General features: G+C 35.9%; 2 protein-coding genes across 6 annotated transcripts; both read right to left on the bottom strand.

Annotated features, from left to right (window-relative positions):
* Window positions 1-771: 771 nt before the first annotated feature.
* On the bottom strand, window positions 772-4,155 carry LOC114165917 (pentatricopeptide repeat-containing protein At1g15510, chloroplastic-like). Its single transcript, XM_028050543.1, has one exon. The coding sequence runs from the start codon at window positions 4,004-4,006 to the stop codon at window positions 1,394-1,396; it is 2,613 nt and encodes an 870-aa protein (XP_027906344.1). The 5' UTR covers window positions 4,007-4,155; the 3' UTR covers window positions 772-1,393.
* Window positions 4,156-5,931: 1,776 nt separating this feature from the next.
* Window positions 5,932-16,006, bottom strand: LOC114166736 (elongator complex protein 4). Of its 5 annotated transcripts, none has more exons than XM_028051525.1 (9): window positions 13,916-14,024; window positions 10,009-10,172; window positions 9,656-9,876; window positions 9,500-9,572; window positions 8,114-8,270; window positions 7,558-7,636; window positions 7,152-7,311; window positions 6,974-7,065; window positions 5,932-6,304 (listed from the first exon to the last, which is right to left on the bottom strand). In XM_028051525.1, the coding sequence occupies exons 2-9, from the start codon at window positions 10,136-10,138 to the stop codon at window positions 6,137-6,139; spliced, it is 1,080 nt and encodes a 359-aa protein (XP_027907326.1). In that variant the 5' UTR covers window positions 10,139-10,172; window positions 13,916-14,024; the 3' UTR covers window positions 5,932-6,136. The 5 variants fall into 5 exon arrangements, with proteins under 5 accessions (XP_027907326.1, XP_027907327.1, XP_027907324.1 ...); XM_028051526.1 differs by lacking the exon at window positions 13,916-14,024 and adding an exon at window positions 15,771-15,972 and having other exon boundaries at window positions 5,949-6,304; XM_028051523.1 differs by lacking the exons at window positions 5,932-6,304; window positions 6,974-7,065; window positions 7,152-7,311; ... (3 more) ...; window positions 9,656-9,876; window positions 10,009-10,172 and adding exons at window positions 10,724-13,245; window positions 15,771-16,006 and having other exon boundaries at window positions 13,916-14,018.
* Between the last annotated feature and the right edge of the window lie 225 nt (window positions 16,007-16,231).

Genomic DNA, 16,231 nt, shown 5'->3' with positions numbered 1-16,231 from the left:
AACAATGTGAATAAACAGTTGAATACTGTCAAGAACCTGTTGCCCTAAAATCAGCAGCTATTAGGTGGAGGCCTAGGAATCATCTTAAATCTCTAATAATACATCATCTAACATAGTGGAAGTTGAGCTAGAAATCCAGCATAATGTTGAAGGGTTCAGAGAATCTTTTGTTCTAACACAATCTGCATTGAGTAGGGTTTATTATCCTTTTCCAAGACAAAATTTTGTACTTTAGCAAGAGTCATGTGAAATTATGAACAGATATCTGAAGAGTTTTTCGACACTTTTACAATGTTAACTGATGCTGGATGATTGAATGAAAATTTTCTTTTGAAAATGATAAAAATGAAGGGAATAGGTGTGTAGAATACATGCATTATATTATTCAATTTGCTAAGTTTATTTAACTGTCAAATATGCGAAGCAATTTGTTTTTACAGCAATAAACCAGTTTCTCTACTTTCCATTTTTGCCTTGTGCTAGATATCTGAAAGTTTTCGTAAAAAAGACAATCCATTTTCTACATGATCATGCCCCAGGTTTCAAGTTCTTTATTCGTGTTCTTACAAAATAATGAACATTCATCTCATTTAACTAAATGTCATAGAAACATTTTGGTATTTGGTGGGAATAAACCCTGTCATATATGAGAAGTCATGTTCAAATCTTACACCTATTATTATTGTATTTCCTACATTCAAGACTATATAATATGTCAATGAAAAGACACATGAAACCAACAATAATACTGGAACCAAGGAATCTACCGTATACGTTTCTACTCCATCAAAATTTTATTTATATCAATTTTTAGGTTACAATAGATCAAGGATCACAAGAACAGACATTTTCTTTTGGGGTGAGGGAGTGAAACATTTGAAAAAAATAAGGATTAAATATGTTTATAATCCCTAAATATAAAAGTATAATCGAAATTTGTCTTGTCCCAAACTTTGGTATATTTTGGTCTCTATACTTTAAAACGATGGGATATAGTCTTCTTAACCCAACTAAGTTACAATTTTTCGACGTGTCAAACGCATTTTATGATGATATTTCAATTGTTATACCGTTTTGACATGTTCCACCTCAAATGTAAGTTTGGAACACCATTTAACAAACCAAAAGAAGTTAATGTCATTAGGTTAAAAAGATCATATCCATTCATTTTTAAAGTTTGAGACCAAAATATTAAAGTTTGGGACAGGAACGAATTTCAATTTCACGTCTAAATTTAGGAACTAAAAACATAATTAACCCAAAAAATAATTATGTGCGCCATAAATTTTATACATACCTATGTGCACTAGACATAACAGCCTTTGAAGTAATTTCTTTCCATTCTAACTTCTCACCATGATGCTCATATCTTACAGTTTTCCTGATATTCAGGTTAACTCATGTATCCTTCATTCATGCAAGAGCACATGCCTCCCCTGAAATGGTGCAATTGTTCAGCATCCCTCACAGAAATCTCTCTGCGAACCTCCTTAGAGATAAATTTCACAATGTTGTGGCAATTTTTGCACATGTACAGATTCTTTGTCACCCAAATAGGCACCCCAGGACCAGAATTCATAAGTCCAAACACAATGGCCAGTCTTTCACTGTGCCCACAAAACAAATCAGCCTTAGAAGCTTCCATTATGTTCATAGGACTGCTTTCTGGCCCTTCAACACCAGCCTCCTTCATCTTCTTATAAAACCTCTCCAAAAGTGCATTGATTTCCATTATTTGAGGGTGAAAATTATCACCACTGAGAAAAGCATGCACTGTGCCCTTCACTTCCACCCAGCTGCATCCAGCATCCACTATTAGTCCATTCTGTCTCATCATTTTTCTTACTTCTGCAACCTTGTCCCATTTACCATTGTCAGCATAAAGATTAGAGAGAAGAATGTAGTATCCAACACTTGTTGTATCATATTGAAAGATATTCTTTGCAGCAAGCTCCCCAAGTTCAACATGATGGTGAATCCTACATGCATTTAATAAAGCTCCCCAAATTGCTGAGTCCGGTTTCAATGGCATTTTCTGTATGTATTCATAAGCTTCCTCCAATTTCCCAGAACGGCCAAGTAAATCAACCACACATGCATGGTGTTTCAGATTAGGTGTGATAGAGTACTTATTCTTCATGCTGTTAAAATATTCTAAGCCTTCTGCTACCATACCTGATCTGCTGCAAGCACATAATATGGAGATAAATGTTACTTCATCAGGATTGATGTTTGATTCTACCATTCTCTGAAAAACCTCAGAAGCAAGTGCTCCTTTCCCACGCTCAGCATATCCTGTAAGCAAAATGTTCCATGCAGTAACATCATGATCAACTGAGAAAAATTGTTTCCACGCATATCCCATTCTTCCACACCTCACATACATGTCCAAAATTGCATTAGGCATAAAGCCATCAAAACATAGTCCAGTTCTCAATGCATGAGCATGAATCTCTTTTCCACATGTCAAAGCTCCTATTCTAGCACATGCAGAGAGAACACAAACTAAAGCAACAGAGTTTGGCTTCAGTCTTAGAATCATGTTCCTGAAGTAAAATAAAGCTTCAAAACACCGGTTGTTGATTCTAAGACCTAGGATGATTGATGTCCAAGATACAATGTTCTTGTCAAGAGTAGAGTGGAAAACCTCCAAAGCCTTGTCAATGGATCTACACTTTGCATACATGTCAATGAGTGAGTTTCCAACTATCAGATGAGAGATGAGCCCTGTCTGTTTGGCTGCCTCATGAAGTTCTGTCCCCATGTCTAAATTGCATGTATAAGAACAAGCAGAGAGTGCAATGGCGATGGTGATTTCATCTGGCATGACACCTTCTGCTTCCATCATTTTATATGTCTCAAGTGCTTTCTGAGGCATCAAACAATTGTCGTAACCTGATATCATTGCAGTCCATGACACCACATCTCTGCATTCTGCACGAGAGAAAACTGTTTCCGCTTCCTGAATATGTCCAACAGATGAGTACATCTGAATTAACGAGTTATGAACTGAAGGGTCTCTCCCGAACCCCATTCTCAGAACATAACCATGAATCTCCCTCCCCAATCTCTCATCACCCAGAAGCTCACATGCAGTAATCACACTCGTCATGGTCATCAAATCTGGATCAACAGGATATTCTATCATCATGCAGAACAATCTCAATCCCTGCAGACACTCCCCATTTTCAAAATACCCGGAAATCATGGCATTCCACGAAATCCTATCTCTGTTAGACATTTTGTCGAATACCAACCTGGCAGTTCTGACATCCCCACATTTCACATACATAGTTATCAATGCATTAAGCACATCCACATCTGACTCAAACCCGTATCTTAGAACATGCACATGAATCTCTCTACCCCTCATCAAATCAGGCATGCCACCACAAGTCCTCAAAACGCAAGGGAAAGTGTAAACATCAGGCCTCTCACCAACCCACAACATTCTATGATAGAGGTCCAGAGCCTCATCAAAGAAGCCAGCTTTAGCATACCCACCAACCAAAACATTCCAAGAGAACAAATTCCTTTTCTCCATTCTCCCAAAAACATACCAAGCATCAACCAAGTTCCCAAACCTCACAAACATACTCAAAAGCGCGTTCCCCAGTTGAAGGCTCAAAAGGGTCATGGACTTGGAAACATGGGAATAAACACGAGACCCTTCCTTCCTTGCCCCCTTCCACTCACACAGTCGTACCAAGGCAACGTAAGTATCATCTTCAACGGGAATTCGAAGCTCGTGCATGGAGTCTAAGTAGCTCATGCTACGGTCCAAGTTCCCAAGAAGGCACAGTTGAGAAATATCAGAGTTTGCGTTGTGGGTGTGGTCGTTGCTGAGGGAGGTAGTGGCAGTTGAAGAACTTGAAACACAAACATGTTTGAGTTTCCTAAGAGGGAAAGTGAAAGTTTTGAGCTTGAAGTTGGTGGAAGTAGAAGGAGGAAGAAAGGGATTATCCCTTTGAGCATGAAGTGAAGAGGGTTTAGCAAACGCCGCCATTGGGAGTTACAGAACATGAAGGAGGGTTTATCGTTAAACCCAAACTCGACACAAGACACGACAATGTCAAACTGTGTTGTGTCGTGTGCAGAATTATCATCTATATCATTGCCATTGCCAACCATAACCACCGTCTTATCCATAACATCTTTCGCTAAATCTTAATTTAATATCTTCTGTTGTTTAGTTCAGACACAATCTAGTCTTCTGTTTATCCATAACATCTTCTGCTTATTTCACATTAAATACAGTGAAAATTAAATTAGATTTTTTCTTTTCAATTTTAATCTGATTTAATTTTTTAATTTTATATATTCATAAATTTAATTTTTTAATTAAATTTTTTAAATTTATTTGATATTTTAAAAAAAATTACACAACATTAAAATAGAAATATGTTAAATGATATAAACAATTTAGATATTATTATCAAATATATTTGAAAAATCAAATAAATTTAACAAAAGATTTATTAAAAAAATTAAATTCACATATTTATAAAAATATAAACTAAATTGATATAAAAGTTTTAAAAAAATTAATTCTAATTTTTACTAAATTAAAGAATTAAATCATATTTAACCTTTTATTATATAAATCATCACATTTTTCAAATAGACGTTAATATCTCGTTTCAATGTTGCCAAAAAGAAGTGTCTTGTGTGGAGACAAAGAATCCAAAAAATAATTGAATTTCTTTTCAATCAAACGGTTACACCATTTTTCAGTTAATTTGATCCGTATGTGCTGATTAATAGATAATTGTCTCTCAAATATGTTATAGGAGATTTAATTCCTAAAAATATATGGATAAAGCATATGTTAAGAGAGATTAATTCTATTTTCAATATCCTATTTTGGAAAAATTTAATTAAAAGTAAATCAAGGTATCAAAATAATAATTTTAAATACATACTAATTTTATTTTGATTTATTTATTATACTTGAGATGAATGAACATTATTTAGACATTATTTATTTTTATGAAATTTATTTAATCTTGTGCTTTTATTTTCCAATACTTAAAACTCAAGTTTAAGAAAACTTTTTTTTGTAACATGGATGTTACAAAAGTTCTTTTAAACTTTTTGTGTTGGTTCGGTTTAGGATTTGTTGCAGTTGAATTTTTCCAGAATGTCTTAAAAGATCCATCATAATATTAGAGTCGAATATTCATTAGTAATTGGTTCAAATTTATATCAAAAGCATTCCTAACCATAAGTTTTAATGTGAAGGACTCAAATGTTTCAACTTTCTTACCATAAGGTTGAATCTCATCGTTGCTTGAGAATATTGAATCTCTTCTCTGATTTTCGGTCTGCATCTGAATATAACAAATTAAGAACAACACAATAACAAGATAAAGAAATGTCAAGAATTAAAGATTGTTATAATTTTTTTTATTCACTCTATTCTGGGTTGGAATGTAGTAAAAGATTGTTATGATTGACTAATGTAAATATAAGTAGATCCAGTTAATTTTATAATGATCTTGTTCTTGAAACATTTTTTTAATTTCCTCAGGAGTATAGTTATTTTGCAACCTATGTAACAAAAATGGGATGCAGATAAGTTCTCTTTCCACTAACGACCAAGGTTTAAAAATAAGTATTGATGTTTGGTTCAACTCATCAACCAATTTATTTTGTTCAACTAATGTTGATAATTAATTTAACACTCTTGGTTGGATATGCGAATCTCAAATTTGAAAATTACAAAAAAATTTACTTTTTAGAGATTAATTTGTAATAATTTAAACTAAATGGTCAGTGGTAATAGCATTATTCTTATTTCTGTTCGCAAAAAAACATCCATGATTCCTAATATGAAGTTAAAACAGTACAACTAACCATGAAAATGCAGAGTTACTATTTCTTAGCAACCAAATTAAAAATATAATAATAATAAATAAATTACAGTCATTATAGTCTGCTATTTTTCTCCCTGACACTCACCATTTTCAATTGTACACTACACTATCTTTTAAATCTGTACATTGCAGAATAGTGAAACAAGTAGATTATCAAAAGAACAAAAATTTTAAAAGACAACATTTCAAGCACTAAGAAAAACATTGAGCCTGAATCACTACTGGTTGTTACAAGTGTTCAGTCATAAATAAGGTATAACCTAAAAATCAAGTGTCCCAACTTTAGATGACCCAGAACAACCGCCAGATGTGCCATATGAACTTCCACTTGATCCGTCAACTGGGGCTTGATTTAGACATTCTAACACCAAAAACCTCCGTTTGTGCAATTTGATTGAGAACGTTGTAGCCTCCAGAATCACTGGAACCTGCATGATGAAAGTCAGACAATTGGCAAAGGTAGATGTGTCAGAATGAAAGAAAAAAAGTGGCTTCTAGAAATTGATTATTCCTCCGATAAAATTTTCCATTCGATGAACATTACAAGAAGACCAGCAAGAAACGAATTATTGCGTCTTTTGTTCAGATTCTCATACTCTTAAATTTGAAAGCAGCTCCCAGAAGCTTTTCTGATTTAGTGAAATTGATTTGAAAATATGGATGTAGGCAGGTTTTCCATTTAAATTCAAACACACATTTATTAAAGGGCGATAATGTACATAAAAGATATTGCTCAAGAGTCTTGGATGAGAAATGGATTCCGTGCCTTTTCCCCAAGAAAAGTCACGTAACTTTTATTTTCATGTGTTGAATGGTCAACTTCAATTTTCCAAAAAAAGATATAAAAGAAACCAGTTAAAAATTAAGTAAAGTTAACTAAAGTTTTGAGTTTTTTCTTCGGGAAAAAGTTACTGAATCCGTCTCCATCTGCAGGTGCTAAGACCGCATGAAAGAGGAGGATAGGTAGAGCAAAAACATACCAAAATGGGGTACAATTGAGGTAAACGGATGTAAACAGTTGTATGCATGTCTTATTGGGAACTATTGGTGCAGAAGAGGAGTAATTCAAAGATAAATCAAAAAATTATGAATATAACCTGTGTATTTAACCGTGCAGCTTTGTGTATGTTTATAAGCCCTATCATATCCTGGTAACCAGTGAGGAGTTTTGCCAGTTCCTTGTCCTCATCTGAAACAAATACAGTCTAGTACTGAAACTTGAGATAATTCATAAATAAACACATGAAATATAAGATTTTAGAGTTGACTATGAACCTGGAATGGCTCTGACAGAAAGCAAGGTGTCTGCCATATGCTGCAATCTTAGTGAACAAGATGGAGAAAGAAGTGAAGGTGGAAAGGTTACAACAACAACAGCGTTTGAAGACTGGACCATGCCCTTTAGGGACCTAATAAAGGAAAGCATATGCCACTCCTACAATAAAGATATTAACACATTGCTTATTAGAAAAATATTAAACTTTTATAGAATGAAGAACGGTATCAATGTCTGAGATTCAACTAGGATCGCAAGATAGGATCTGCAAGCAGGTAAACTGTGTCCTAATTCATAGAGGGAAGGCTATATAAAAGTCACAAAGAAAGGTGTACAACTCAAAGACAAAGGAGAAACTTATTTCAAAATAATATGAAAAAACCCAAAGGAAATATATTAACTCACCTCATTTGAATACTTGCATTGTGGAGAACAGAATGATTGAATAGCAATACGACCAGCAGAGGAAATGTTGCCTTCATTTCTGTTGATGAAATCATAATGTTTGTAAATGAAAAAGTGAGCAGAAAGAAGAATATCCTTAAGAAAAATTTTATAAGAAACCATCAACATAGTCTTTATCACAACCTAATCGATACAAAACAAGAAATTCGAAGGGAATTACGAAAGTCCCTAAACAAGATACCATTGTATTCTATAAAATCTTTAATTGCATATGCTAAAAAATATCTATCAAAAGATTTAATATTTTTTTGTCTTGAAGGAGCAGTATACCCTTATGATCAAATCCAAACAGTAAGCCATGTCCAAGTTAATCTCATTTTATTTTATTCTATTCAGAAAAACTTGATTCAACCAGGTGCGGCAACATGAATGAACGGTTCAATACTGTCAAGAACCTGTTGTCCTAAATTCTGTACCTATTAGGTGGAGGCCTAGGAGGAATCATCTTACACCTCTAAGAATACATTTCTAACATGGTGGGTATAGATCACTTCACCTTGAGAGTTTAGCTAGAAATCCAGCACAACGGTCTTGAAGAACACTAAGGTTTGGAGAATCTTTGATGCTAACACAATCTACATTGTTGCCACTATAAAAATGCCGATCCAGGGGCTTTCTCAAATCAAAATCATTACAGTAATCCTGCTGAGAACCTACAATGTCATTAAGAGTCAACTCAGTAATTTACATTACATGATTGGCATATTCATTAATTTGCAAATGGCTCCCTTCCCATAGGACACTATACCAATTGATCACAGATGCATATTAATTGTTGAAAGAATTAGTGACACAAGAGGTCTCAGAGAATGGTACTGCTCTGGTACTTTGTTGAGAAGAGAGAAACCAGTAAGGAAAAAAATGAATTTTGTTTGTTGCATACACACGAGTATTCTTATTTATAATGACAATAATAAGAAGAAACAAATTCAATATCTAGTCATGGAAAATATTTGATAAGTTATTCTCCCATCAAATCCCCCGATTTAATGTAATCAAATCATATATCTAACACTCACTCCCCCTCAAGAGGTACCATATGAGACAAGCCCGTTATAAATGTCATTTACTCAAGACCCCTTAAGAGAATCATGTCATCATTCAATTGGTTATTGGATTGGAGTTGATAAAGTAAATAATGTCAAATGATATCTTTTAACACTCCCCTCAAGATGGAGCATGAGCTGCCAATGAGCAAAAATTATCAGAGGGCAGAGGGCAACAGTCACTGAAAGGCAGAAAACAACAACACAGCGGCTGATGGAAAGCAAAAGTGGTCAAATGGCACGGGAACTTGTGAAAAGCAGAAAACGATCATTGCAAAGCTAAGCAATGTCAGTGATGGCGATCGCCAGCCAAAAAAATCAAACTGAAAAATGGAAAAACTCACTGGCAAAACATTGACGATGAACAATAACAAACAGTGGATACTGAAAAAAATGTACGCAATTTATAATATACAATAACCAAATGTATACACAGTTTCTAAAAGAATTATACCTATCAGATTAGGGTTTCCTTCTTGTTAGGCTCCGGTACCATGTTGAAATAATTAAGGTTTAATTAGTAATTTGGTATCTGTATTTAGACCTTTGATTCATTTTGGTTCTTATGTTTGTTTCTATTTTTGTAAAAAGGTTCAATGTGATCCATTTCACTAAATTGACGTCAACACCGTTTGGAAGTGTCATATGTCAATTCAGGTTTGTCACGTGTCAAATATGGGACATCTTCTATAGGGAAAACTCAGATTGGGGTTCCCTTCTTGTCGGGCTTTGAAATCATGTCGCAAGGATTAATAATAAAACATATCGTAGAGGATGGTACCACTCTAGGACCATGTTGAGAATAGAGAAAGAGATAAGGAATATAATAAACGTACCATTAGTGTTGAGATTCAGCTGAGGCTCACCAAAATACTTCTTGTATTGCCAAGCAATTCTTATATCCTTCTCCTGTAATTGTAAGAGAAATAAATTAAACAAATTATCCTAAAGAAAGTCATTATATCGCAAAGATCAAAGGATGAACAAAGTACATGGCTAAGATCTGAAGATTTATCCCCTTTGGGTGATGCTGGACTAGGCAAAGTACCAAGAAATCTCTTAGGATCTTTGGATGCACTAGCATACAAGAGTGGTTGCTTTTGTACAAGTCCTTGAGACATAAAATTTCTCAACAAAAGCATATGATGAGGTGCTTCTTCATCTTCCATAACCATGACAAGGCTACCCAATGGAAAACCACCACCTAAAATCTCTATTCAAAAGGGGGGGAGGGGGGAGCAAGCATGAGAATCTTCTCTGAAGACACTACACATGAATCAAATAAAACAATATAACTCATTCATTCACTAACAGCCAGTTTAAAGGAAGTCAAAGAGATAATTACTGTCAAGATCAGGAATCCCAGATGAAAGGAGCATTGTCCCATTAGGGCCATGCTTAAGTCCAGGATTCTGAGATGTCACAGTTGATACATTGCGAGAGAAGCTACTAACTCGAGCCTTGGTTGTAGCCATTCTGCCTCAACTTTATAATATGTCACTCTGAGACCTGAGGAAGAAAGAGTACATGTTTATGTGAGTGCACTGAATAGGTTGCAACTCAGGTCTAAAAGACATGAGCAAATTGCAAACATCATAAAAATTGTGATTTATAATGCAACAAAGGAAATCAAACCAATACATTAACCCCAAAAAAAAGTGGAATTAATACAAAGGCTCAAACTCACAATTAAATATTAAATGCACATGTGAACTTGTTTCGAATTTCAATTTCTATCAAAACCAAAAACTTAATCTAAACCACACATAAGAAATTGAAGCCTCCCAATTGCAATCATGAGAAGGGACCAAACTCAATAGTGCTTTTGTCCAACCAAGATTAGGGAAACTTTAACCCATGGGATGCATTTCTTACAAGAGGTCAATGTGAAAGATTCTTTTTTTCCAATCCTAGATTACAACTTTTTCAAAAATTACAGCCTGAAAGAAAAATAAGTAGTAACATTTAGAAGGAACAAAGAAACCCATTTAACACCGAATACAACAAATAATTACTAGCAGTGAAAAAGATAAAAAGTAAAAAAGCCCTCATACACCATATAACAAACAGCATACAGCCACAATAATTAATTACAAGCAATAACAGTAGCATCCACATTTTACAACACGAAAGAAATGTGACGAAGCAATTCCATGTAAGTTCAAATCGACGGACATATCCAACAACTTCCAAGTTAGACAAAACTTCAGAAACAAAAAATTTACAAAACTTCAGAAATTTCCATCACTTATATGCTATGAAATCCTTTTATCGCTAATCGACGTGAGATCTCCATCAGGTGTATCCAACATCTTCCAGTTTTCTCCTTATCTCATCAACCATTTCATAAATTCTCTCGGCATCTTGGTGATCACTATCTCCTATTATGAATTCATGAAGTGATCCATTCACTTCAATGGAACTAACACCCGGTACTTTAACAATTCCCTCATCCTTCATACCTCTCCTTATGTATGCAACGTCACCCCATTTCCTTTCTGATGCATATATGTTTGACATCAGAACATTATACCCACTTTTGTGAGGTTCCAATGAGAGAAACTGTGCTGCTGCCCATTCTCCTAGTTTGAGATTTTTGTGAAGCTTGCATGCAGAAAGAAGAGACCCAAACACAGCCATGCTTGGCCTCATAGGCATGTTCTTAATCAGTTCTTGTGCCTCATCAAGCATTCCAGCTCTACCAAGAAGATCCACCACACAACCGTAGTGTTCAACTTTTGGGACAAGTCCAAATTCATGAACCATTCTGTGAAACAGCCTTTTCCCTTCTTGCAACAATCCTGAGTGACTACAAGCATGAAGAGCGCCAATGAATGTAATGTCATTAGGGAGAACCCCTAGTGCTTGCATTTCTTCAAACAGTTTCAATGCTGTCTCACCATGACCATGCACTGCAAAACCAGATATCATGGCATTCCACATTGAAATGTCACGGTCCATTGTTGCATCAAACAATCTGTGAGCTGAATCTATGTCTCCACATTTGGCATACATGTCCACCAAAGATGTAATGAGAATCATATCTTCTTTAATTCCTTGTTTGTCTATGTAAGAATGGATCCACTTGCCCATTTCAAGTGATCCAACTTTTGCACATATCTTAAGGAGACTAACCATGGTTTTCTCATTTGGCCTTATTCCACAACCTGTCATGTGTACAAAGATATCAAAGGCTTCATCTGCACAATTGTTTTGTGCATAAGCTGAAATCATGGCACTCCACATCATTAAATCTTTGCTCTTGAAGCTGTTAAACACATATCTTGCACTTTTAGCATCACCACATTTGCCATACATGTGAATAAAAGCAGTGCCAAGAACCAAAGACATGGTAAACCCAGTTCTTAATGTGAAAGCATGTAGCCACTTTCCTAGTTCAAGAGCACCTGCAATGCCACATTCTTTGACCAAACTAAGGATTGTTATCTCATTTGGAAACATACCCTCTTCAAGCATTTTGACAAAGAGTCTTACACCTTCATTCAAGTTATTGCAACGAATGTAGCCTGCAATCATAGCAGTCCATGAAATGATACTAGCATTAGACAAGCCATAAAAAATCTTTGTTGCATAAGCTAAATTTCCACATTTAACGTACATATCAATCAAACCAGTACTTAGAGGAACTTCTGATTTCCCATACTTCACATTCCTTATCACATAACCATGCATGGCTTTTCCCAATTTCAATTCAGCAATTTCTGCCAAGACATGTGTGATGCTTAACAATGCAGTTTCACTTGGCCTCACTCCCATTACAAGCATATCTCTCAAAAGGTCCAATGCTTCATCAAACAAGTCACTCCTATCATAGCTCCTAATCATAGTACTCCAAGAAACAGCATCTTTGTTCTCAATCTTATCAAATAAAAGTTGTGCCGAATCCAAGCTTCCAACTTCACTGTACATCATGATTAAAGCATTACACACAAAAACATCCCCATGAAAGCCATTTTTCACCACAAAACCATGCAACTCTTGTCCTAGCAACATAGAAGGGATAAGACAGCATGCTTTGAGAACCGAGGGTATGATAAAATTGTCAACTTCAGTGTCTGTTCTACGCATATAGCCATAGATTTTTGCCGCATCTTCTGGGCTATTGTTTTTTATGTAAGATGTAATTAGGAAGCCGTAAATTGCTTCATTGCTAGAATAACATTTCAGTGCTTCAAAAGGGACTCTAAAACTCCGATTGGAATTGGTTTTGATGAAGTGACCTTGGAGTTGCTGTGTTTCACTGAGGTTGATCTGTTGTTTGATGCAAGAAGACACATTTGATTTTGGTCTGAGTTGGGTGAATTTCAAAGTGGGGGAGTGGTGCTGACTAGAGTTTTGGAACTCGTGAATTGAGATTGGAAGAAGAGAAGAAGGAGCATTAGGGAGATAGGAATTGCTTGCAACCATCTCTTTTTAACCCTTCAGTTTTTGCATATCCCTTTTCATTTCTTTCACTGAACACTGAAACTTAATAATATGCCACTCTAAGACCTGAGGAAGCAAGAGTACTTGTTTACGTGAGTGCACTGAATAGGCTGCAACTCATGTCAAAAAGACGTTTCTGAAGATCACATGAGCAAATTGCAAACATCATAAAAACTATGATTTATAATGCAACAAAGGAAATCAAACTAATATATTAACCCAAAGGAAATCGACGGAACAATAATTTCTTTCGCTGAACACCGAAACTTAAGCTTCATATGAACATAACTCACTCACCCCACATACCAATCTCCTGAAGAACTAAACTTTACCACAGAAGATGAGTGATGAAGTTGGTTCAATTTTTTATTGTATAAATCTCTTTAATTAGTTAATCATAAAAGCCCTCCTACACCATATAACAAACAGCATACAGACACAATAATTAATTACAAGCAATAGCAGTAGCATCCACATTTTACAACACGAATGAAATGTGAGGAAGCAATTCCATGTAAGTTCAAATCGACGGACATATCCAACAAATTCCAAGTCAGACGAAACTTCAGAAACAAAAAATTTACAAAGCTACGAGTTGAAGCTTTGTGCAGGCATATAATTAAGCACTTGGCGTGCAAGCAACATACACTTCGGTTTTCCCTACACTTAGCACACCAATCTAAATTTCTCAATTCAGATATACACACAGATACAAAAACCAAGCAGTTGAAGAATCGCAACACAGAGACGAATCATTAAGTAACCGTACGAATGATGAAACGTGAAAGATGGATAGAGAGACTCACTTTAAATATTTAAAGCAATGAGTTCGGAGCTTTTGTTCAACGCGAAGGAGCTTCTGGCCTTCGTTGGGTCTCTGTCTAACAAAATCACTACACTCCTTCTATGCTAGAATAAACCAATCATTTCATTTCATCATCTAAGGGTTGGTTAAGTTTCTATTAACAAAAATTTTAGGTTAACTCAATTTTTATCTTCAAATTGGAAACGAAATCATTTAAATTCTATAAATTTGAATATATATATATATATATATATATATATATACCTTTTCAATATATCAAAATTAATTCATAAAGACTAAAAACATTTTTACTTTTTTAAGGAACTAAAACGAATTTTCTTATTTAATTTGGAGAGCTAAATTTACTTCAAATTTCAGAAAATGAAATACATAATTAAAAGATTTCTGAAAAGTAAATGACGTGTGTTTATTAAAGGTGGGGTGCGGTGAGTAAAGTATAAAACAAGTCCAAGACAGAAAAAGACACAAATAAGTGATGGAGTCGGTAAACCTGATAATGCAGGAAGTAGTTACTAAAAGTGTGTGTAGTGGGACATGGGGTGCACACGGTAACAGCAAACAAGTCCAAAAAAAGGGGTGTGGTGCCAGCAAATATCAGGGGTGCAGGGGTGCAGGGGTGCGCAGAAAAATACACAAAAATAGAGGTGCAAGGATTAAAAATGGGTGAACACGAAGTATAAAAGTTGGCCAGCCCAAAGAAAAGGGATTGAGTTAATCTAACCCTAACTGTTCCTGATTCGTAAACCCCTCATCCCACATCAGATCCCTTCTCTCGAGCAGCCCCCGCTTCCGTCGACCCTCCACCTAGCCGTACCTCTGGAGCTCGCCGCCGCTCATCACCGGACGGCCGGTGTTGTAGCAAATGCGATGCTCGTGTCGAGACCTTCGCCGGCGTTAATCACCGGCGCCGCTGGCGCAAATGGGGAGCGTGTGATTTCCCTTCTTCTCCACGAGATCCCCCTCCTTCTATGGTTCCTTCGTTGCCGCTCATCTCGTGGCCTGCCAAAGCTTGCCGCCACCGTACCGGCCACCGCGATTGGGACACGCGAGCACCAAGGAAACTCAAGCCTCTCATTCTTCTTCTTGCGCGAGTCACCAAGGTTTGGAATCCGCATCACCGAGCCCCACTACAGCGTCCCCAACCGTGCCGGAGCTACCATCACTCAGCCCACTCCGGCGATTTCTCTTTCTTCTCTGTTTCTTTGTTTTTATGTAGGGTTGCGATGATGAAAGGGTGCGTGACAGTGGATATGGAGGGATCGACGATGTTGAAAAGGAGTGAGGGTGTGCGAAAGTGATGACCTGAAGAGTGTTGGCCGTGACGGACAAGAGAATGGTGGTTGATAGTGGATTTTGTATTCGAGTGAAATCATGAAGCAAGGAATGGAAGTGAGTGAATGCTTGTTGTGAGAGTGATGATGGCGAACCACAAGAGTGAAGACGTGTTCTGGTTTGGATCTCCTGCAGGTGAATGGTGTAGGTGGGTTGCACCGTCCGTGTGAGTGAATAGGTTCTCTGGCTTTGGTTATTTTGTGCAGATTGGAGGAATGGAAGATGAAGAGGATTATGATGGCATGATGATCGTACGAGAACGGTGATAGTGCTCGGGGATACTCGCCGATTTGATGGAGCATATTTCGTTTTCCAGACTCAAACAACAACAGGGACCACAATATAAACTCAGAGAAATGAAACTCGACATATTCGCATCATGCATATTCACAAATAGGTATTGAGGACGAAACATACCACCATATCAAGCCCAACACACGAACATCATGCTCATACAAACGCTCATTTATTCAAGATTGATTTATTCAAGATTGGGTGCTTACCTCTTGCAGTTGCTTATTCCGATATCACCTTTCTGGTTTGGCTGACCTGTTGTTGTTCTCTCCTCCAGTGTCCTCCTCCGAATGTTGTATATTTTTCACTTGTTGTGCTAAGACCCCCCGAGAAAATGATAACTTTTTGTTGTCTATAACTTTTTGCATAAACGGGAAAGGGATGGCAGAGTCAAAATGACGTTGATTATTATTTTTTTTCATTTTATACATTTTATATATTTTTTAAGAGAATAAAAACAAAATGGTGTGAAAATGGAATAAAATTAAAATTAAAATAAGATAAGATAAAGTAAGTAAAAATAACATAAAAATAAAAATAAAATAAAACAAAATAAAATAAATAAATAAAAAGCAAGACAAAATTAAAGTTAAAATAATAAAAAAAAATAGAAATATATATATACACGTTCAAATTAATGTTGACTTTTTTTTGTAATGTTTTTCTTTCT

Source organism: Vigna unguiculata, chromosome 10 (genome assembly GCF_004118075.2).
Source record: "Vigna unguiculata cultivar IT97K-499-35 chromosome 10, ASM411807v1, whole genome shotgun sequence".
NCBI lineage: Eukaryota > Viridiplantae > Streptophyta > Magnoliopsida > Fabales > Fabaceae > Vigna > Vigna unguiculata.
This window is presented reverse-complemented; position numbering and strand designations above follow the sequence as displayed.

What these genes read in the sequence shown, in the direction of transcription:
- LOC114165917 (XM_028050543.1), bottom strand. Translation starts at nt 4,006, where the DNA reads ATGGCGGCGTTTGCTAAACCCTCTTCACTTCATGCTCAAAGGGATAAT.
- LOC114166736 (XM_028051523.1), bottom strand. Translation starts at nt 13,091, where the DNA reads ATGGTTGCAAGCAATTCCTATCTCCCTAATGCTCCTTCTTCTCTTCTT.